Here is a 23,238-nt window from a genome sequence, read left to right as displayed (position 1 = left end):
TGTCAAACACACTTACAAAGTCAGCAAAAGAAAAACTTAGAAACTGAAGAGCGATTTTTGTGCCTTTGAAAATCTAACCCGTTTCCTCCTGCAGTTCTACACTAAACAATAGAGCTTTTATTGCAGATACAGGTTTCAGCAACAACTACTAGAAGAGGAGCATTATTATTTGCATAGCGCCACTTAACAAAAGTATACGTTTCTTTTTTGGTTACCATGTAAGATGTTTTACATGTACACTTAAAAAGTGCAACATGTGAATGCAGGAAAACATCTAAATTGTTTAAGGAGCTACTAAAGATTGTTGTTTCTTCTCAGTGATACATCTGAGTTTGTCCTGCATAAAGGACAAAACAGGCCCTGGACATCCCAGTTTTTAGTATGATTACCAATACTGGAGAACAAGGAGGGGGAAACAAGCGTATTTTTACCTTAGATTGAACATCAGCATTGTGATCATTCTGGAGCAGAAGAGCCGCTGATTTGGTGTCATCTTTCCTGGCAGCAATGTGCAATGCCGGCAACCGGACTTTCCCTTTAGTGTCATTTTCTAGAAGGATGGCTACTGCCTGATTGTGTCCTTGCTGCAATGCAACCGCCAATGGAGTGAAGCCGTCCTGTTGCAGCAGAAAATAAAACATTCCACATGAAGCCAGAACCCATATAAAGAGCTCCCACAAAGAGGTGTGTTGTACTTCAACATGCAACATTTTATTAGCCACCTAGCGATATATTAAACCCTGGCAACCCACCAAACACTCCAGAGAGGCCCATCTCCAAACGTATTTACTACTGAATTTCACGTCTGTTCAAAAATAATGTTAAAAACATAGGTGGTATTTTCAAGGCTGTTACAGTGATGAGTTATTTGGCCCATATACCACTGACAGTTGAATGTTGCTGGTGCTCTTTGGGGTTGTTGTTTTTATGCTGGTGGTTTTTTATTGTTAGTTACTGATGATGATTGTAATTTAGCTTTTGTATATTAATTGGAAGTCACCAATCAACTATTATGTACAGTCATACCTCGGGTTACAGATGCTTCAGGTTGCGTTTTTTCAGGTTACGGGCGCTCCAAAAGCCGAAAGTACCAGAACGGGTTACTTCTGGGTTCCGGAGGTCGCGCATGCGCAGAAGTGCTAAATTGTGCTTTGCGCATGCGCAGAAGCACCAAATCACAACTGGCGCAGACACGCCACTGCGGGTTGCGAACGTGCAACCCGAGCGTCCACTGTATTACGATAACTAATAACTCACATATGCAATAATAATATTTGGTTGTGAAATGGCATGCTAGGCAAGTCTTATTTTTTACCCTTTATAATTTAAGCATGGCAAACAAAGTTGGAAAAAAGTTTGTATCAGTTCAGGGGAAGATGCAGGAAAATGTTTCTGTTAGACACAATTTAGAACACTTGTTTAAACATGTGGAAGGGAGAGTTGAATTTCAGACCTTCAGGTAGAAGACTGAGCCTTGGAGCTCAAAGGGTGTTGCCTGGTTGAACACAGGGCAGAACAGATGAGTGCTTGGCAGGCTAGAATAAGGTAATGTGCTCCAGGTCAAGGGTAGAGCCTGGGAGACATGGAGATGGAGCCAACAGAAAAAGCCCAGGGGAAGAATGAGAAATAAGCACAAAGATGGTCCAGAGAACCAGTCCCTTTCCTTCATGTCTCACATCCAGAGATTCAGTGCATTTTCCTGGAGGCCTTGAAAAGAAGGTTAAAAGCCTGATCTTTGTGGAAGGGACAGAACTCAGTAGTAAAACATCTGCTTTTCACATCCAAGGTCCTCTGACATCTCCAGGTAAGGCTGAAAGAGACTGAAACGCTGGAGAGCTGCTGCCAGTCTATGCATATGGACCATTGGTACCTATGTTTGAGTTAGGACTGGGATATAGGAACCCTTGTGTAAAGGCTTATGTGCCACAGCTCAGTGGTAAACCACATAAGGTGTCCTTTTTTACAGAGAGCAGGCCTCTATTTGAAGGAGCTCTTTGTCTGAGGACTGTCTAGTCCTAAGGAGCCACAAAAAGGGAGAGCATACACATCAACAGTGCACTAAAGTTGTCCATCAACAGTTAGTAACACCTGATCAGCAGACTGAGCAGGCACACAAGTCCCCTGGTGTCTTCCCCATTATGGTGAGATGTACTGTATTTCTGTTTAAATTATAGTGAATGTTTCTAAATTTGCATCTATATGTATAAATTACCATATGCAAAATGTACTCTTCTGTTCTCCTTTTCTTAATGCAAATCCTTTCTTTCACAATGCATAACTGATCATGCTAAAAACACATGTTTTGCATGCAAAAGATTCAAGCTTCAGTCCCCAGGTAGGACTGAGAAAGCTCTCTCTATGAAACCCTGCAGAACCACGGCTGGTCAACATATACATTACTTAACTAGACAGGCTAATGACCTGACTCAGTATAAGGCAACTTTCGATGTTTCTTTCTATTTTCACTGTGTGCGCTCAAATTCCAAAAGCAGCTTGCAATACAATTGAAGGAGGACTGTTTGGGATTAAAGAAAGTCCAAAATCCCCCTGGGCATACAGAAGGAATGATGAATTCCTGGACTGCAGCCTGTATGGTTGCTATCTAGTGTTGTCAATCTAGTGTCAGCTGTTTGAGGTAAAATTATAGAAAGCCTATCCTTTGGTTAGACCAACAGGAGAAAAGAAGGAGGTGTCTTTTCAAAATAGGTGAGACTCAGATTGTTTAAGCTCCACCTGGAAAGATGTGATTTGGCACCTCACTGTGCTTCAAGCACTAGCTTGGTCTTAAAAAGAGGACCCCACAACAGCTATTCCTAGGAGAACATGCTCACATCTCCAATATCATATTACAGTATTCTTAAGAGAAATGAATTAGTTTGTTTGGGGGGAGATGGAATCTACTGTAGATTATTAAACAACAGCAGCAGAGAACTGGGGGTTTCAGGATCAGCCAGTGACTCATTTACAAATGCTGTTTCTGCCTTGTTGCTTAGCAACCACACAGGATTTCATACTCTAGCAAAGCTGCAACAGTAACATGATCCTGGCCCATCCCAGCAACAGAAAGCATTATTTTAGGAACCACCATCAAATGCAATAGTATCCGCTGAATGAAAGGATAGAGAAAACAGCTGTTAACAAAGGCAGGCTTGGCTGGAGTGCAATGCTAATAAATGTCATACCATTCTGAATACCCTGGGGTGGGTTAACTCCATGCCGAGGAGGGTGACAAATGCAGGGACCGATAAGGGACCACTTTTCACGGTTGCTAAAAGTGGAAGAGCTTTATGAAAACATGCAGATTTGTCCATAGATCAACACTTTCTAAGTTTTTACAGTGGTACCTCAGGTTAAGTACTTAATTCGTTCTGGAGGTCCGTTCTTAACCTGAAACTGTTCTTAACCTGAAGCACCACTTTAGCTAATGGGGCCTCCCACTGCCGCTGCCACCAGAGCACGATTTCTGTTCTCATCCTGAAGCAAAGTTCTTGATTCAAGGTACTATTTCTGGGTTAGCGGAGTCTGTAACCTGAAGTGTATGTAACCCAAGGTATCACTGTACTTCTGTGGCAGACATTATAATACCATAATAGTAGGTTGGCGGAAGAGAGAACTTAAGTTAACATTGTGACTTTTGAAGGGACAGTGGAATTTGCTGCCAAGGAGTGTGGTGGAGTCTCCTACTTTGGAGGTCTTTAAGCAGAGGCTTGACAACCATATGTCAGGAGTGCTCTGATGGTGTTTCCTGCTTGGCAGGGGGTTGGACTCGATGGCCCTTGTGGTCTCTTCCAACTCTATGATTCTATGATTCTATGTGGGAGGTTAGAGTTATGGGTTTGCTGAGCCAGTGTGGGTTAGGTCTCATAGGTGATAATCTGTGCCTTACAAGGAGCCTGGAAGACAACGGGAATCCAGTGCAGATATCAGAGCACTAGCTAAACTAAGCCTCAATGCTCAGAGGAAGTAGACCACTGAATACTATATATGAGGAACAAGCAGTATGGGCTGTCAGCTTGCAGGAGACAACTTATTCAAATACTCCCAGTCAGATCCAGCAAGGCTCTTCTGAGATTATGTTCTTCTGCTAATGCAGCCCTGCTGAAGAGGTGGGCCACTGAATTCTGTACCAGCTGATGGTCTTCAAGAGCTACGCTACTCAAAATATCATTGCAGTTACCTTGTCATAACCTGAAGGGAGGGCATTTTTGGTGGTGGTACCCAAGGTATGGAACTCCCTTCCCTCTTACTACTAATATTACTACTAGTTAAATTTATTACCCACCCTTAATCAGCAGGGCCCCATACACATTACAATGATTTGAAATTCAGTATTAAAAACATTAAAAAGAAATTATAGTGACTGGTATAGGGTGAGCCCTGAGTAATTAGCAGCACCAACTTAAAACTTTCAGGCATTTGCTGAGCATTAACACTGGGACCTCCTTAGTGAATTATTGTGTTGCTGGTTACTAAGATGATAATAATGATGATGGTGATGATGATGATGATGATGATGATGTTATTTGCTTTCAAGTGTTGTATTTTTAAAATTATTTATGAACCCATCTCTGTGATAGTTGTTACAATGAAGAATGAGCTACATGTTTTAAACCAATAAATACTCTTCAAATGGGAGACCACAAGAAGAAATCATCTCTGGGTGATAATTGGTACTAATAGAATGAATATGTGACACCCTGAACAGCTAGGAACAAGTGACATTATGCCATGTTAACATCATATATATTACGCAATCTATATACATTAAAACTAAGCCCTCTGAAAGAACAAACAGTAGCCAGGAATCATTAAATTAGAGCTGTGCCTCTGCAAAAGGTGAGAAACGTAACTAAGTCTGGGTGACATCAGTGGAGTTAGTTTACTGTACTTTTTGACTTCTTCCTAGGCTCTATAACTCTGTCCATACCACCATCCCTTTCAGCTCTGCTTGACTTCTTCCTTGCTCTCAACATGCTCCTTATTCACAAACTTTTCCTGATAAAGCTTCATGATGATCAGAAAGTGAAACATATTGTAACTTTATAGATGATCTGCCCCAAAGTGGGATCTCATTTGGTGAATGTTGAAAATAGTTCTATAGAGAGAGAAGGAATAACAGGGCCCTCTAAGAAGACTGGAGATTAAGGAACTGGCTGGAGTCAAGGTGTGAAAACAATGTGTTTGAAGTTTTCTAAGACCTGAGGGCCAGACTACAGGTTACACACAGTCATCTATTTCTTTTCTGTGATGGCTCTTTTAACTGAAAAGCAGCTTGAAATCTTCCATTGGGAATGGAAGAACAATGGACGAGGGTGGAAGATGCTGCATAACCCTTTCCCTTATTGCATGATGTGTGCTCAGAATGCCCCCCCTCCAGCTGTTATCTCAACAGTTGCACATCTTTCCCCTTGCAGATGAGGGAACAGCCTGAGGTAATAATCATTTTGAGCAAGTGAAGGGCAAGAAAGAAAGGTTTAAGCAGCCCCTCCGTCCCGATGACAGCATTTGAGGCTGCTCGTAAGAGAAGTCAGGCTGAACTAAGAAACAGGAGTGTGTACCACGCAGATTCATCTTCACGGTTTTATAAAAGAAAAAGAAAAAGCCTATAGAAAGACCTGTAAATAAAAGATCCAAGTACTGTACCTCAGTAGCAGTGCTCTGGTTGGCTCCATTTTCAAGAAGATATTTCACTACTTCAATGTGGTTCTCTTGAGCTGCCATGTATAAAGGAGTGAAGCCATTCTAGGGGGAAACACAAACACAAAAAATAATAATTTCACTGAGGGCCTAAGGAATTATGACATTAAAACATGGATATTAAAAAGTAAAGCTCAGCTGCCATTTCCCAAGTAAAATGAAGCAGAATGGAAAAGAAAACCAACAAATATAAAGTTCTGCTGTTTTAATTAACAAGGTGTGCCATATAATAGTCTGTACCCATTTGCTGCTTCCTTACCAGATGTTTCGAACTACCGACTCCCATTTGGAAGATGGTAGCCCAAAACTTCTGGAGGACACTAGATTGCAAGAGAATGCATGTTTTCAAACTGCTGCATGAACAAGCCACTGAAATATGAACACTTTGGCTCTTTGGTAATGATTTAGTAACCCCACATAGCTTTTTATAGCTTAGTATCCCCTTGATATCTTTTTCATAGCATTTAAGGTAATTTGGTGTTCGCTAGGAGAATTCATTACTAGACTGCTTTCTATGTAGGAAAATGGGAATGTAAAACTGGCAATAAAATTTTATAAGCACTGACTAGGAAAGGGATAAAATATATTTATTTATTGCTTTTATTTAACTGGAGGCAGCCCACTGGGCACTATAAAACCATGGCCTCAAGAAAAACCGCAGAAATGGCGGAATTCTAAAATAATGTATAGAAGCTTATAGTATGTGACTTTTCAACAAAATGAGCCAATAGTATTGGCTACAACATGTGTTTAGCATTTGATTGATTCTAAAATTGTGCTGATCGTAGCACTCTTACAAGTCATTGGTGCACTCAGTGCAAGGCCATAACATTCTGGATCACTACTAGTACAAATGGTTTAATATTTATGTGTATTTTATTTATTCATGAGTTCTATATATCTCCCTTTGCCAGTAGGCCTCCAAGTGGTTTACTTCAAAAACTGTATAAAACAATACTGTACAATAGAGACAATTCTATAATTGGAACTGAAATATGTGATTCAGATTCTTTGGAGAGGGTGCCAAAGCAACTCCTGTCTGCCTTTCCCTGGATTCAATTCATACAATGCAGCGGATCACAAGAGATAGTTTTGAGTACAATATTTTAATATTGAGTAAAATGATTACTATTGAGTAAAAAGAGTAAAATGATTTTATGAAGTTCCTAGAATTTTAATGAGTAAGCTTTGCAGACTGAAAGAAAGGCTAACTCTATTGAAAGAAAGGCTAAGCTATTGTTTTCCTACCTACAAGATGGCATGGCCAACAGCCAGGTCAGGGGAGGCCTACATCATACTGGAAGAGCTTTATCAGCCAGTTGTTGCCATAGCAACACATAATGTATCTGACCAATTCTTTAAACATGTAAATGGATTCCTAACTGACTTAGCCAGGCCCATTACATTAGCAAAGTTCAACAGTACAGTGGTACATCTGGATGTGAATGGGATCCGTTCCAGAGCCCCCTTTGCATCCTGAGAAGAACGCAACCTGCCTCTGCACATCTGCGGGTCACGATTTGCCGCTTCTGAGCATGCATGTGACGTCATTTTGAGTGTCAGCGCATGTGCAAGTGGCGAAATCTGGAAGTAACCCGTTCCGTTACTTCTGGGTTGCTGTGGAACGCAACCTGAAAACGCTCAACCTGAAGCGTCTTTAACCTGAGGAATGACTGCACCTTCTACTACAGAGTACAGTCTTGCAGATACAAATCTAGAAGCTTAGTGGGAACCCACAGGAATCATCCAGACCAACCCCTCAATCCTTAAACAATACGGAAGGGTGTATAAAATGGTTGTATCAAGTTTTGCTTCCTTTAACCAGTGATACATCTTTGCATTATAAAGCGTCATGTTTTTATTTACCATCATCCTGCGAATTAGCATAACTCCAAGGTTTCATCCAAATCTATTCAGGCCTAATTACTGCATTCATGCACCCACCTTAACTTCCCAGGGAGTAAGACCCATTAAAGTTAATATGTGCCTGGACTTCAGCTCCTGCACAGCAGGAGTCATGGCTAAGCTTATCTGCAAAGGTTTCACCTTTTGCATTTGCCAGTTGCAGGGAGTGGGGGTTCTTTAACATTTACCCACACTTACTGTGTATTTGCACAACATAAATTCTAGTGAGTATCTGATCTCAGATGAACCCACCACAGTAAAGTGTATCCTAGTTGCTGGGAAGAAAGGAAGGGCAACAGGAGACAAGGGGAAATCTGGTCTTTAGGATTATGAAGATTCTAAGGACTAGAAGCAGGAAACACAATAGTAAGCTCTGTAGGACCTGAAGGATTCCTATCACCTGGCATGCAAACAATTCACTCATTAATCAAAGCTTTAACATTGATTAAAGTTCATTAGGTAATATTCATTAGTTAAAAACACTGAAAGGTGGGAGTAGACAGACTGGCACATCTTCTCACAGATACTGCTTAGATGTACATTTTGCCTCGTATCTTCACTTTCATAAGGTGCATTCACTTACTTAAAAAAAGAAAAAGAAATCTCAGAGTCAGGGCCTCCAGCTATTTGTGAGCCAAGGACATCAGTGGCCTCTGTATTCTCCTCTCAGCAGCCCTGCACATGCTGTGAATGACCTGATCATTTACCATCTGTAAGCAACCATTTTAACAGAACTGTAATTCAATCAGAGATGCTCCCTTAACCAATCGAATCCCATCCTTTATGGAGCTGTTAAGTTTTACATGATATTAATTTCAGGGTAAGCTGTAAGTAAAAGGGACTCAGGTGGCACTGTGGTCTAAACTACAGAGCCTAGGGCATGCCGATCAGATGGTCGGCAGTTCAAATCCCCGCGACAGAATGAGCACCGCAACCCCAGAGTCATCCGCTACTGGACTTAACGTCAGGCGTCCCTTTACCTTTATCTTTTAAGCTGTAAGTAAGTAATTCTCAGCCATGGCTTAGCCCTTGAGTTCAAGCATTTTATTTCACAAACTGCTTGACCGAGTCCCTGATCCAGATCAGATCTGAGAGGGTAGTGGGACATAACTCTTGCCGCCCTCGCCTTCATGGTCTCAGTTTGGATTGGGTGATGTGGCATGCCTGCAATGTGCATTTTTTGTGTGTGGGGGGGGGGAGCTCATTCCTTCACTGGAACTCATGTCACTGGACTCTACAGTCTGGAAATGCTTGTTTAGTAATGCTACAAACCTAAACACACTTATTGGGAACAAGCTTTCTTAAATACAGCCGCATTTACTTCTGGGTAAGTGTGGTTAAGACTGAAGCACAAATAATCTTCATTAGCTATATTTTTACTTTTTGTAGTCCCTACTGAAATATGATATATGATAAATGGGCAGCCCTCAGGTTACTCTCCTTCAATTCCATAAGCATGTTAAATCACCAGGAACATAAAGAAAATATTTACACTATGTCCTGTGGTTTTTATTTCTGTCTGTTACTTCACAATTATAGACATGACCCATTTCAGATATTGACAGCATTTCTTTTCCACTCAATTTAGAAGCTATGGCATAGAAAAACATCCTAATGAAATTTGATGACTCTAATAGGAATTTCTTCTGCAGCCAAGTAGGGAACAGCCAGCAAACAGCAGCGATTACGTGATTCTCCTTGCTCTGAATAACACATGCATTCTCTTTGGCAAATATCACTAGGATAATCATATACAGTGGTACCTCGGGTTACATACGCTTCAGGTTACATACGCTTCAGGTTATAGACTCCACTAACCCAGAAATATTACCTCGGGTTAAGAACTTTGCTTCAGGATGAGAACAGAAATTGTGTTCCGGTGGCAAGGCAGCAGGAGGCCCCATTAAGCTAAAGTGGTGCTTCAGGTTAAGAACAGTTTCAGGTTAAGAACGGACCTCTGGAAGGAATTAAGTTCTTAACCCGAGCTACCACTGTAGCACAAAGCCCCATCATAAGGATATGAAGATCTTGTTGGTTGGTGTAATATGTAAAACCCTCCCACACCAAAAAGTGGAGAGCTACTCACTTGTACTGTGATAATCATGGTCCTTTCAAAAATCTCCCGTTCTCAAAAAAGAAACCACACCGAAGAGTCACAGCTAAATCTGTCCCTCAAAACACTTGCCATTTACAAAATTTTGCATTAGACATCTCACCCTACAGAGTGGAGTTCAAAATATTAAGGCTAAAATTAAATCTTACTTTTCTTTTATATATTTGCTATATTTAATTACATTCTTAATTTTGTCCAAATAATTCAAACAGCATCTCCATGCCAAATATTTTTTTAAGTGAGGAGAGAAAACCAAAATGTCCCGGGTGGCATATCTTAATGTGTCGCTACTATTCACATGACACAACAATTAATGACAACATAGGGCACAGGAGGCAGCTCTGGGGTAATGGAGTTGCCTGCTAGTGATAAATGCTCATTGTTTTAACTAGTGGTTCAAAAAGTAATTATGCATTTGAGGATCAATATAATCAATCAGATTGCTCTTTGTAGGTGGTTTCCCCCCTTTGCTAAATACAGTGATTGTTGTCATTATGCAAGCCTCACATTTAGTGTCAAACCCATCTACGGTTACTTTTTTGTGCTTATTATAGACCTAACAAAGCACTAAAAAGTCTTATTACTGACATCCATTCAGTGACATTATAGCATAATCGTGCTTGCTAAAGAAAAGAAAAGAAAGCTGAATAACCAGATATTATAAAAGAATATACTTGTATAAAAGCTACTTTTGAATTAACTGATTCCAAACAATAGAACTCTAGATAGTTTTTGAGGTCCAAATTACTACTTAGGAATTGTTATGACTCCAGTTTGACTTTCCACATCTTCTGCTCTGAAAAACAAATAATCATGCTCCATACCAAACTACTTTTAAAACTCCATCTAGTTTTAAAGGCAGTTTGCTATGGAGGGCTGCTGTTCAAGTCAAAAGACCCCTTGGGGAGGTGAAACTAGCTGACCAGTAGATCTTTAGATTTTCTCAACAGTTCTAATATTTACGGAGATGCAATATTGTGACCTCTCCCTTGCCTGCAAAAATGTAGTGCCATCAGCATTCAAAGTGCTTTCCAGAGTGACATATCACAGTGATATATCACTGCCCCAAACAAGATGCTTGTGAACTAAATTTAGGCAGTGAGGAGGAAGATGAAGGAAACAGGGAAGGGAAAGATTGGGAATTAAAGGATGCACTAAAAGTTAAAGGACTATGGTGCTGGGCCAAAGGCTTCACAGGAAACAAAGTTTAGAGCTAGGCTTTATGGAGTTCCCAGACATTAGTGGAATCAATGTAGAATGGACATAGTAGTTCAATAAAAGAGTGCTGTGAAATTGAAGGTAATAAACTCAGAAAGGTGAAGAGAACAGGAAGCGTAGGACATATCAGGTGATAAAAGCAAACGTATGGAAATGAAAGGACTTTCTATACCTGGCATGTCCAAAGTTCGTTTCGGGGCCTAATCCGGCCTGCCAATTGATTTAATCCAGCCCCCATGGCAATATATGTCCTGGGGTAAAATTGGTTTGTGTTTTTTTTTTAAAAAAGCTTCAATCCTAAAAAAAAAAATTTGGTCGGCCCTCACATATGTTCACTCCATCATATCTGGCCCTCTTTGAAAAAAGTTTGGGCACCCCTGTCCTATACTGCTTTCACATCGCTTTTCATATCCAGCACAAACACATCAGCTTTACCTTTAGAAGCATATGTAATTAAAGCTTGCAAAAGACTCGCGTGAACTTATTAACTAATGAAAGTTTAACTGCCCCAACAGGACAGCTGCAAGTCTGTAATCAGACTTTATAGCAGTGCTTTGGGCCTGAGTTGTAATAGAAATATGCCATAGAAGTATTATTTCTACGGCGGTCTCTGTTCTTGGAGTTCAAAATGCATCACAAAAGAATAAAAATTATTAGGACTCTACAAAATTTTATTTTGCATTATGCTCTAGGGCATTATTTTGAGCTGTACTAAAAATAAATGTCCCATAAGAGGATTTTATCTCAACAGGAGAGATTCTCTTTCTCTACAAGGGTAAGTTAAGGACATAATACCCACTTTCCCAAAGATGTTCACATTACATTATGAGGCTCGGAATATGCATCAGAAGTTTCTAATTTTTTTTAACCTTCTTTCTACCTTCGTTACAGATTTTGTAACTAAAACAGAGAGCATAGAAACATGAAAACAAAACAAAAAAAAGATTAGATTTCATGGAGCAATACATTTGTAAGAAAAATTCACTTGGGGGGGCAAATTTGTAAAACGAATTACCCTGTTTGTAATGAGTTATAGTGATCAAAATTATTCTGCTGTATCCAGAAAATAGGTAAAGGTAAAGGGACCCCTGACCATTAGGTCCCGTCGTGACCGACTCTGGGGTTGCGGCGCTCATCTCGCTTTATTGGCTGAGGGAGCCAGCGTACAACTTCCAGGTCATGTGGCCAGCATGACTAAGCCGTTTCTGGCAAACCAGAGCAGCGCACGGAAACGCCATTTACCTTCCCACCAAAGCAGTACCTATTTATCTACTTGCACTTTGACGTGCTTTCGAACTGCTAGGTTGGCAGGAGCAGGGACCGAGCAACAGCAGTTCACCCTGTCGTGGGGATTCGAACCACCGACCTTCTGATCGGCAAGTCCTAGGCTCTGTGGTTTAACCCACAGCGCAACCCTTATCCAGAAAATAGTATAGGACAATTTTTGCAGAATTTTAAATAGCTATTTAATGTATTGGCAGTTCTCTCTGAAGAAAAGGAAAAGAAGCCATATGTCAGAGGAATTCTTCAGCCACAGGAAGAATGCTGTCATAATGGATTTGTTCAGATGTAACATCAACCTGTAGTTCACCTTTATGAGACTGTGTGAGCCTTGGTCTTGTGTGCTCCCTCTCCCCTCTACTTCTTCAGCACAGCCATGAAGAAACAGTCAGCTTTTGTTTCTATTTTTAACCAGAATTTGTCATTTTTTCCAAACCCACACAAAATGTCATTAGTCTTGGGGTGCTTCCACCCTGTAGTTTGTTATAAACTCTGTGCTGCTCCTTCATGCAAATGTTTTACAGCAACAACACAATGTCATACTCCTCAAAATAAAATCCCATATTTTCCTCCCATACAATCTGGATCTTTCATTGGTGTTTTTGGTTTGTTTGTTTTTACTTTTTGGATTTTCTGTGAAAATAGTAAATTCAGATTAGAAGATGATGAAACCCTCCCACTGAAGTTTCTCGAAGGACTAACTGGATCTTCCTCAGAACTAAATCTGTAACTATTGTTTATAAAAGTTTATTGGAGGCTTGAAAGAGAAAAAATTAGTTATGCAAGCCATTCATGCATCTTTTGGAAAAAATATTTAATGGGGAGGTGGAATGGAACATGGTTTTAGAACCCATACAGAATGTTTCTTTAGCTTTAAAATTGAGACTGGTTCAGCAAAAAAATTGATACTTTCAGTACACTGACTAGCCCAGGCCTAGATTAAGGTAGCAAATATGGGGCACTAGGGGTAGAATTAGGGTTTAATTGTATTCAATGTACACTTTTTTAATGAGCTCAATTAAAATGTATCTGATATTACTCTATTTTGAGTGTAATAGAGTAATAAACCCATCTTCTTATTTGCAGGAGTATATAAGTAAGCAAAAACTGAATTTTCACATGCTTGTGGAATCAAGAATTATTTTCACCAGCGGCTGATGACATTTTTAAACAATTTTTTAAAAGAATGACCTAGATGTTAATTTAAAATAAACACAGGGAGCTGAGCAAAAATAATCAGATCAGTTCTTATTTGAATAGAAGAAAGATTGAACCAATTATGCTTTGCACATCATGCAGCAAGTACTATAGAATGTATTAGCAAAGGAGTTGAGCTATGATTGTGGTAGTCCCCAGTTCAAATCTCTCCGCAGGTATGAACTCACAAGTAGGCTTAGAGTAAGGCATGACCTTCTTAGCCTTGGCCTCTACATAAGCAATAGGACAAGGATGCTGAAGACAACTTAGTTTACAGAGTTGTTGTAAAGTTTACAACCAGATAATAAAGTGCTATGAACACTGAAAAGTGCTATATAAATTCCCTAAGGCCTAGTTTGGATGTAACAATGTCAATTTGATACTACTTTTGCACCATGGTGCCAGACAAAAACCTTTCTCTATGAACAAGACTTTTGCCTTTAACCATCTGAGGCCTTTTGGAAGTAAGTTGGATTTTTAAAAAGTATTTATTTTCCACTCTGTTTTAATGTATCTATATGGGGTTGTTTATTTGCCATTCTGGGTTGCCTAGGCAAGATAAAGTAGCTAACTAATTTTAACAACAACAACAAACAATTCTTAAAATACTGTTTTCTTGTTCTCTCTGTTTCTGCCAGCATATTAATGCTTTATTTTCTGTTGTATGTACCAGAAATTAACTGTAGCTAAAAATTGGGCCAAATACTTGGTTCTTGGGTCCTCATAAATATAGCCATCAAACAGGTAAGTGGGGGAGTTAAAGTACTTGGAACCACTGCTATAATATTGTAATTTACCCTTTATTTAGCACAAGCTGAGTTCCAACTGCCTACATGTGAGCTGCCTACATCTAAATATATAATGTCCTACACAGCCCTCATATCTAATTGTTTGCATCTAAGTGGGAACGAGAGTATAACGTGTTAGAGCACCTGTCATTTTTTATTTATTTTTTGGTATGAGCCTGGCTGTCTTTATTTTTTGAGTCAATTCAATTTGGATCAGAATTCGAGGACCAAGCATCTGCTACAATGCCTGTAGACAGTGCCTGGAACATTTAGTGCTACCAATTAATGTGCTGAAAAACTAGAATATTCATTATATACTCCCTGTGAAGATGATATTTATATTTCTGGCATTTTTCATTGTAATGGGATTCAGACTGAGGTTTTTTTTTAAAAAAAAGGACGGAGAAGTCAAATATTGGCATTGTATTAAAGCTTTTGGTGAAAAATACTGCGAAATAAAATTGGATAATGAATGTTCATGATAATTGTATAATTAGAACAAATGAAAAAAGCACACAATTTGATAGCTTCTTGAGCTAAAATGATTCATAGTATTCATTTAATCTGATGGAGGAAGGGGATACAAAGAGAAGCAAATGAGCCAATGTTTTGCCGTAATGATTTTTAGCAAAAAAATGGAAACGGAAAAACCCTGAGCATTGTCATGGGTGTAATATATAATTGCATACCTTCTCTTTCTTCATCATCTATATTGAGACATTTTATTTTGTATGACATGACTGACAAATGTAAATAAAATTATTTTATACAGACATTATCTTAATGGGTAAAGGATTTGGTATGGGGTACAGGTCTCAGCAGAGCCAAGAAAACGGGCATAGGTTGGTTGGTTACCTGTTTTTAAAGAGGCTTCGGAGAATATTAATTGGGATTAGTAAAGGTCCCTGGGCTCCCACTTCCCTCAATTCCCATCCCTCCATTTCACTTTGTTTCTTTGGTTCTAACCAGAGATATTCTCCCCCACCAACTATGGGTTAGCTGGTGGACTTAAATAAGAACTGCTGAGAGCTAAAATATCAGGGGAAAATTAAAGGGAAACATATGATTCATGCTGTTCTATTCTGTTTCTTGGTACTCACTTCCTTTGTCACTGTAATATGCACTGTGAATCTTCTGTTCAAGAAATTGTCTTTTCCTTCTTCCTTATGATGCAGTACTGCTGCCTGCTGTGAACCAATGGGGTTCATAATAGGGCTATATATCTAAATAAACCACCTCCTATTGCAGCTTTATACTAAAACACAGTACTGGGCTAGTCCTATAGTTCAGCCAACCCTATGACTGACAAAGCCACCATGCAATTCACAGTAAGTGCGACCTCAGGCTTACTGAGTTCTTAACAATTTTGCAAGATGCCCAGCTAATGTAGAAATAAAAAGCACATTCTTTACACCATCAGATAGACTCAAATTATGCAATAAAATTATTTTTTGTAAGCCAAACATTCTTCTCCCACATTAAAAGGTAAAGGGACCCCTGACCATTAGGTCCAGTCGTGACAGACTCTGGGGTTGCAGCGCTCATCTCGCTTTACTGGCCGAGGGAGCCGGCGTACAGCTTCCGGGTCACGTGGCCAACATAACTAAGCCGCTTCTGGCGAGCCAGAGCAGAGCATGGAAACGCCGTTTACCTTCCCGCCAGAGCAGTACCTATTTATCTACTTGCAGTTTGACATGCTTTTGAACTGCTAGGTTGGCAGGAGTAGGGACCAAGCAACAGGAGCTCACCCCGTCGCGAGGATTCAAACCGCCGACCTTCTGATTGGCAAGTCCTAGGCTCTGTGGTTTAACCCACAGCACCACCCACGTCCCAACATTGCAGTAATACATATATAGATCCTGTGATTCATAGAATCATAGAAATGCAGAGTTGGAAGGAACCCTGAGGATCATTTAGACCAACTCCCTGCAACGCAGAAATACACAGCTGTGCCATACAGGGATTGGACCTGCAAACTTGGTGTTATCAGCACCACACTGTAACCAACTGAGCTATCCAGGATATATTATAGTGGCATATGTGAGTATCTATATGCTGCTTTGGTTTCTCCAGAAGCGGCTTAGTCATGCTGGACACATGACCTGGAAAAACTGTCTGCAGACAAACGTCGGCTCCCTCGGTCAGTAAAGCGAGATGAGCGCTGCAACCCCAGAGTCGTTCAGAGGTTAACTGTCAGGGGTCCTTTACCTTTACCTTTATATCTAAGAGTAATGTATGTGAATGAAGGCATGTATAAGACAAATAAAGGAGCATATGGAGTGTGTAAGAGACAGAACAAGGGCACAGAGAATAAATTATGGGCAACCCTACTCCCTGCCTCACAGCTATGATTTTAGGTGGGTCTCTGCTTGTTATTGCCTATTTACAAAATGCAACAGCATCAACAATGTGGCATTACTATAGGATACAGGAGAAGGTCTAACTCCATCACACATATTATAAAACTGCATGGGTATTGGTGGTTGTAAAAATATGTATATATATTTAAAATCACCTAACTGTATATAGCTTGGGGGCCCTTAGTGCAGTGAACTTCAGTGGTGTCACACACAGATCAAACAGTTCCATCTGACTACAGATGACCTTTTATTTTGTGATTTGCAAATTCCTTCTACCCTTTCCCTTTCTGAAGCCTTTTCTGTTGGATGCTGTGAGTCAGCAGCTACCAAAATAGATCAAAGACTCCTGCCTGAGATACTGCGGCATTTCCTTCTATGTAAAAGAAAAAAGAGCATTATTCCAGAGGGTGCCTTGCACTTGCGGCTTGTGAATAACCATTGTTCATTAATATTAAGCACTGAACCTGACTACAGATTTAGTATGTTTGGGACCACATTTTTTATTTTTATTTTATTGCTAAATTAATGACCAAGTGCACAACTCACAAGCCCTATTGAAATGAATGGTCTTCTTGCAGAGTTTCATTCCATTCAAAGGGCTTTCTGCATGTACACAAAGGCCACAATCCACTGCGTCCCTTTGTATGTACCGATTTCTCCCAACCTTCAAGTATCAGCTTGCATTGTGACAGAGTAATGCTGCTCTTTGGCAAAAGAAAGGGAAATTAATGCAGCATGGCAAAATTTGAAATTTATACAGCCCAGAATAAGAACACAATATATCAATTACATCAATGATTTTTAGACTTCCACTGAATCCAAACCATCATCTACATCAATGATCTTCAGATTTTCTGCTTTAATAGCCGGTTACTAAGTTTTAGATAGAGGCAGAATTTAGAAAGGAATGGCCCACCCCATTCCAAAATAGCTAGGTGTTCAGAACCTGAGCCAAATAAGTACTGGTAAGTTAATAGAATAGAATCATAGAATCATAGAGTTGGAAGAGACCACAAGGGCCATTGAGTCCAACCCCCTGCCAAGCAGGAAACACCATCAGAGCACTCCTGACACATGGTTGTCAAGCCTCTGCTTAAAGACCTTCAAAGTAGGAGACTCCACCACACTCCTTGGCAGCAAATTCCACTGTCAAACAGCTCTTACTGTCAGGAAGTTCTTCCTAATGTTTAGGTGGAATCTTCTTTCTTGTAGTTTGGATCCATTGCTCCGTGTCCGCTTCTCTGGAGCAGCAGAAAACAACCTTTCTCCCTCCTCTATATGACATCCTTTTATATATTTGAACATGGCTATCATATCACCCCTTAACCTCCTCTTCTCCAGGCTAAACATGCCCAGCTCCCTTAGCCGTTCTTCATAAGGCATCGTTTCCAGGCCTTTGACCATTTTGGTTGCCCTCCTCTGGACATGTTCCAGTTTGTCAGTGTCCTGTGGTGCCCAGAACTGGACACAGTACTCCAGGTGAGGTCTGACCAGAGCAGAATACAGTGGCACTATTACTTCCCTTGATCTAGATGCTATACTCCTATTAGGAGTATAGCATCTAGATCAGGCCATTTCAAACTATTACATCATCATCATCATCATCATTATTTCATTATTGTATTAGTATACCGCCCTTCATCCAAAGATCCCAGGGCAGTTCACAACAGAAAGATACAAAATGAGAATACAAAATACATGAAGCAAAACCAATAACACTCCTTCCACAAACGCATTGAAAAAGCCATGGAATGTTAATCAGCCAAATGCCTGGTTGAAGAGAAATGTTTTTGCCTGGCACCTAAAGATACCTTACCTTTCAAGTGCAGCATTGGATGGTGTGCATGCAATAGAGAGGTTTATGTCACAGGCTAGCATTATGCCTGAAAATGTTCTCAGTGTAAGGCTCCCAATGCAAAGATCCCTGGGAATTGCAGTTGGACATGCATTCTGACAAACTATAATTCCCACAGACCTTTGTGATAGAATCTGCTCAGCTGTTAGGTATTCAAGGCTAATGAAAGTCTGAATAGCTGCTCTCTCCTTCATACAAATCTCCACTGGTTATTACTGTAGGTTTTGGGGAAAGGAAACTGAATGGCAGGGCTGGCGAGGTGAGGGAGGAGAGACACTAGTTGCAGGGAATAAGCATTATTGTGTTATGCTGTTGTGTTGGGGCTTGAAGCACATAGGGAAAGTGGAGACAACAAAGAGTTGAAGTGAAGATCAGGCATAGGTCAAGTCAGGTCTAGGCAGGGTGAAGGCAGTTCTCCTAAAGCAGCTCAGGACCCTCGGCAGTTGTGACAGCTGGGGTGTGGAAGATGCTATCTCAGCCCAGAGCCAGGGCCATTTGAGACCTTTTTGTAGGTTGACTAGCACTGCAGTTGGGCCCAACTCACTGAGAAGATGGCTGTGCTGACTCAAAGGACTCTTGACTAACTCTGCAGTAGCCAGCTGTAGAAGGGATGAAGGAATCTACACTCTCAGGCTAGGAAGGCCCACAAGGGAGTGCTGAAGGTCCTTTCTATGTATTTCCTTCTCATCTATGTCTACCTCAAGATACAACATTGTGCCATATTCTGAGGCCATGGAAAGCATTTGGAAAGGGTCATTTCCACCCCCTAAGATTCTCTTTGTGAAGAAGCTTAGAAAGAACCATTCTTATTTCAAATTGAGATAAGATGAGTTTGTCCATGTTGCTTTCCCATACCAACATCGTGCTGAGGAACCCTTGGGTACTGCAGAGTATTATAGGACATACTTAGGGTGCACTCTAATTTTGTGTGGTGCAACAACCGGAAGAAGTCAGTCTGACCACTGCCCTATGTAAACTGCGAATATGACCTAGAATGCACAAGTGACCCCAATGAGAAAATCTTCAAACTTAAAAGAGTTTCCAGGAACACAGTTTAAAAATCAATTATATAGATTCTAGAGGGCAGAAAATGTATTGTTGCATGCTGAGAATCAATAGTACTACATCCTTATTTGAAAATATACAAGAGTGAAAAAGATATATTTGGAGAAGCACAAAAAGATGGCTTCAAGAATACAGTATTGGAATTCAGTTTATGTTACCTATACGGCTCCTCACGGAATTCCACGCCTCAAAGTTTATAATTTCATAATCTGAAGACTGAGAGATGCCTTTCCATTGCTAATGAGCCTGATTTGCAAAATATCTGATTTAGCTGCTGCGCTCCAGCTGCTGGTGAGGTTTCAATATGTCCCACTGTGCTGAATAATTTGGGCACTTCGCTGTGTGTGACCAATTAACCTTGAGTCAGATTTGGCAACTTAAGGCTTAGAGCACTTTATACAACATTGCGTTTTTATAAAGCAGAAAATGCCAAACATACCTGAGATTGTGCATTAATATTGGCTCCTTCCTTCACTAGAACTTTGACAACTTCAGCCTGCCCAGCCAAGGATGCAATATGCAATGCAGTATTGCCTTTCTGTTTGATAAAAGATAATGATAGTAATAATAATTAATTCAGACAGATTTGCCCAAAACCCAGGGTTCAAAGTAGCTTTCAATTCTCATTCACATTCATAACATCAGTTGAAACTTTAGCATTCTTACATTAAAACTATTCAATAACTTTCTCTTCATTTATAATAAACCTCCTAGGATTAAGGCTACACAAAGATTTCTTAGAGAGAAATGTTTTTGGCCTTTTTTTTTTTTTTAGCTAGAGAGATCCATAATTTGGGGGCCTCTTATTTAAATACTTTGACTCATGGTATATATATAATACCACCATGTTCTTGCTATGCACTGCCCTTCGGTTATGCAGACCAAATTTGATAAACCTGATAATTCTAGAATATTCACAGGGATAGAAGGGAGGGCAAGCAAAGCAATAAGGCTGCATCCCTTCAACTAGTTTTGTCTCATGCTGCCAGCTATTAACACCAAAGGAAATTATTCTCAACCAAAAAAAATCCTAAAGACTAATATGAAATTACTTTCTACTTGAATGAAAAGGGAGCAATTTTCATGGGAACACAGGAAACTCCTTATACACAGTCAGACCACTGGCCCTCAGTATTGCTTACATAGGAAACCTCAGACCTGGGGGGGGGGAGAATGAGGCCCTCCAGGCAGGAGCGTAGTGTGGGAGGGGGCTGCTGGGGCCATAGACCCAGGAGCATTTTTCGGGGGGGGGGTGTTGGCAGGGTGGCATGAGGAAGACCTTCAAATCAGTCCAAAGCCCATCTGTTCATGGAGACCAAGTCTGGATCCAACACTTTCTCATCTCTGTGATTATATAGTATAGGAGAAGGTTCTTCAGTTCTCCTGTGTTTTTACTTTGAAGCCAACAGGTGTACCAAGGGAGGGTTGGTGTGAGTTTGGTAGGGATTGCAGAGGTCGATGGAAAGTGTGTGCTTGCATTCTTGAGGCATGCATACCTGACGTTAATGAGGAAGGACAGAGTACAGTGCTGTTGTCAGGTGGAAGGTGTGTGAGACATATACGCAGGAGTTTCAGCACATGTTTCAGAAACACTGCCTAATGGATCTTAATGCAGAGTTGAAACAAATAATGTTCATCATTAGTCTGTTTCAGGAATAGAATCACAGAATCATAGATGGCTGTGGTGCTCTCACAATGTCTCTTTCCCTCTCCCTGCTCCCTTTCCCTTGTCTATTGTGTTTTTATATTAGATTGTAAGCCTTCAGACAAAGACTGTCTTGTTTTAATTGACTGTTTGCAAACCACTCTGGGAGCCTTTTTGGCTGAAGAGCTGGATACAAATGCTCTAAATAAGGAAACGTTACTGAACTACAGCTCCCATCATCCCTAACCTGACCATGTCACTGATCAAAGCTGTAGTCCAACCACGTTGTCTTCCCTTGCTCTATTTCAGTGTGTGTGAACCATTTATATATAATGATACAGTGAATATATTACCTTAGTAGCAGAGTCCACTGCAGAACCTCTTTCCAGCAATTCCTGAACCAGCCCCACATGGCCTTCTTTGGCAGCCAGATGTAGAGCGTTGAGTCCATTCTGCAAGGAAAAAATAAAAAATAAACTTCCCATTTGGCCCCTCTTAAAGAGGTATAGCCCTAGTGGTATAGCACAGGCTTTGAATACAGAAAATCTTAGCTGCAATCACGGACATCAGCAGCTAAAAAGTTCTCAGCTGGCACAGCCACTGCCAGTCAGAGACTGGGCTGCTGTCTCATCCCATTCACATCCAATGCATGCGTGGTCGGGCCATCCACCACGTCCACCACACAAACACCTACACATCTCTCTCAACATTTGTAAATACAGTAAGAAATTTTGAGTCACAGGAGGAGATACCTTTGAAATCTCATAGATTCTGCCCACCCATTTCCCATGGGAGTGTGGGGGACACACAAAGGAAGCTGCCTAGCAAACGCAAGGTTGGACTGATTTCTAATCTCTATGACCTCTCCCGATCCCACTGATGTACTGATCTCAAAATGGGTAGGTTTCAGGACGTTCAAAGGAGTCTACATAGTAGCACCCTCATTTAAACCTCCCAAAGTCTACTTGAAGCGAACCTCTGAGTGCAGCATGTAAAACAAGAATTGGATGGGGTTTCTCTCACTTCTGTCCATTCAAGTGTTGAAAAGTCTTCTTGGCCCTCCCTGTGCTCAGAGTTACCTGGCTTGCCCACTTCACATATTTGTTTGTTAAAACTATTCACCGTATTTTTCGCTCTATAAGATGCACCCGACCATAAGACACACCTAGTTTTTAGAGGAGGAAAACAAGAAAAGCCAGCAAGAGCCGTAGACACGCTCGCTTGGTGCGGCTCTTGTTGGCTTTTCCGGGAGGAGGGAGGAGGGACTGACGGGCTGCCCTCCGTCCTTTCTCCCACCTCCCTGAAAAGCCAGAGCAAGCTGCGCAGCTATCGCTGAAGCCAGCAGAACAAGAGGCGCTGCACAGCTCTCGCTCTTGCTGTGCTGGCTTCAGCGATAGCTGCGCAGTGCCTCTTCAGCAAAGCAGGAGGAGGAATGGAAGGGGCTCCGTAAGGGCTCCCTTCCATTCCTCCTCCCGCTTCACTGGGAAGCCAGTAGAACAAGAGGCACTGTGCAGCTCTCACTCTTGCTGTGCTAGCTTCAGTGATAGCTGCGCAGCCTGCATTCACTCCATAAGATGCACACACATTTCCCCTTACTTTTTAGGAAAAAAGTGTGTCTTATGGAGCGAAAAATACGGTACTATCCGCTCAGTTCTACAGCAGAGTACATAAACAATTCTTAAAATAAAACAACATCTGCTCTATCAGATACGCAGACTTAAAGGGGTGGTCTTTGTAAACAAATAAGAAATCAGATAATTTCTCAAACATGGATATTTAAATTCTAGCTGCCAAAAGCAGCCACTTTATTCTCACCCAATGAAAATGAAATGGCTTTAGTATATCCAACAACTGTTATTACTTTCATTATTTATATAGCAGTAAACCACTCTGACTGTCCCAGAATATACCTAAATATCCAAAACTTTGTCATAGTTTTTCTGGCTACTATAAATAGATTCCAAGTGAGAGAAGTTTATTATTTTATTTGCTTGATCTTGCAAAATCCTAATATAACCACTTCTGGATCAAACAAAAGTTTTATTCCAAAAAATCATTCGAATAATCCCCACTCCCAGTAATAAATAACTCCACCATACATGCAGAGGCCTAAA

General features: G+C 40.7%; 1 protein-coding gene across 30 annotated transcripts in view; it reads right to left on the bottom strand.

Annotated features, from left to right (window-relative positions):
* ANK2 (ankyrin 2) overlaps positions 1-23,238 on the bottom strand; it is a 318,251-nt gene that overhangs the window by 98,197 nt on the left and 196,816 nt on the right. For all 30 annotated transcript variants that reach the window (XM_082236854.1, XM_082236863.1, XM_082236871.1 and 27 more), the window contains exons 3-6: positions 21,478-21,576; positions 19,919-20,017; positions 5,644-5,742; positions 432-617 (exon numbers count right to left, since the gene is read on the bottom strand). In XM_082236854.1, coding sequence (XP_082092980.1) covers positions 432-617; positions 5,644-5,742; positions 19,919-20,017; positions 21,478-21,576 — 483 coding nt within the window. The remainder of the gene's footprint in view (positions 1-431; positions 618-5,643; positions 5,743-19,918; positions 20,018-21,477; positions 21,577-23,238) is intronic.

The sequence above is a fragment of the Podarcis vaucheri genome (assembly GCF_965113315.1).
Source record: "Podarcis vaucheri genome assembly, chromosome: 9".
Classification (NCBI taxonomy): Eukaryota; Metazoa; Chordata; class Lepidosauria; order Squamata; family Lacertidae; genus Podarcis; species Podarcis vaucheri.
This window is presented reverse-complemented; position numbering and strand designations above follow the sequence as displayed.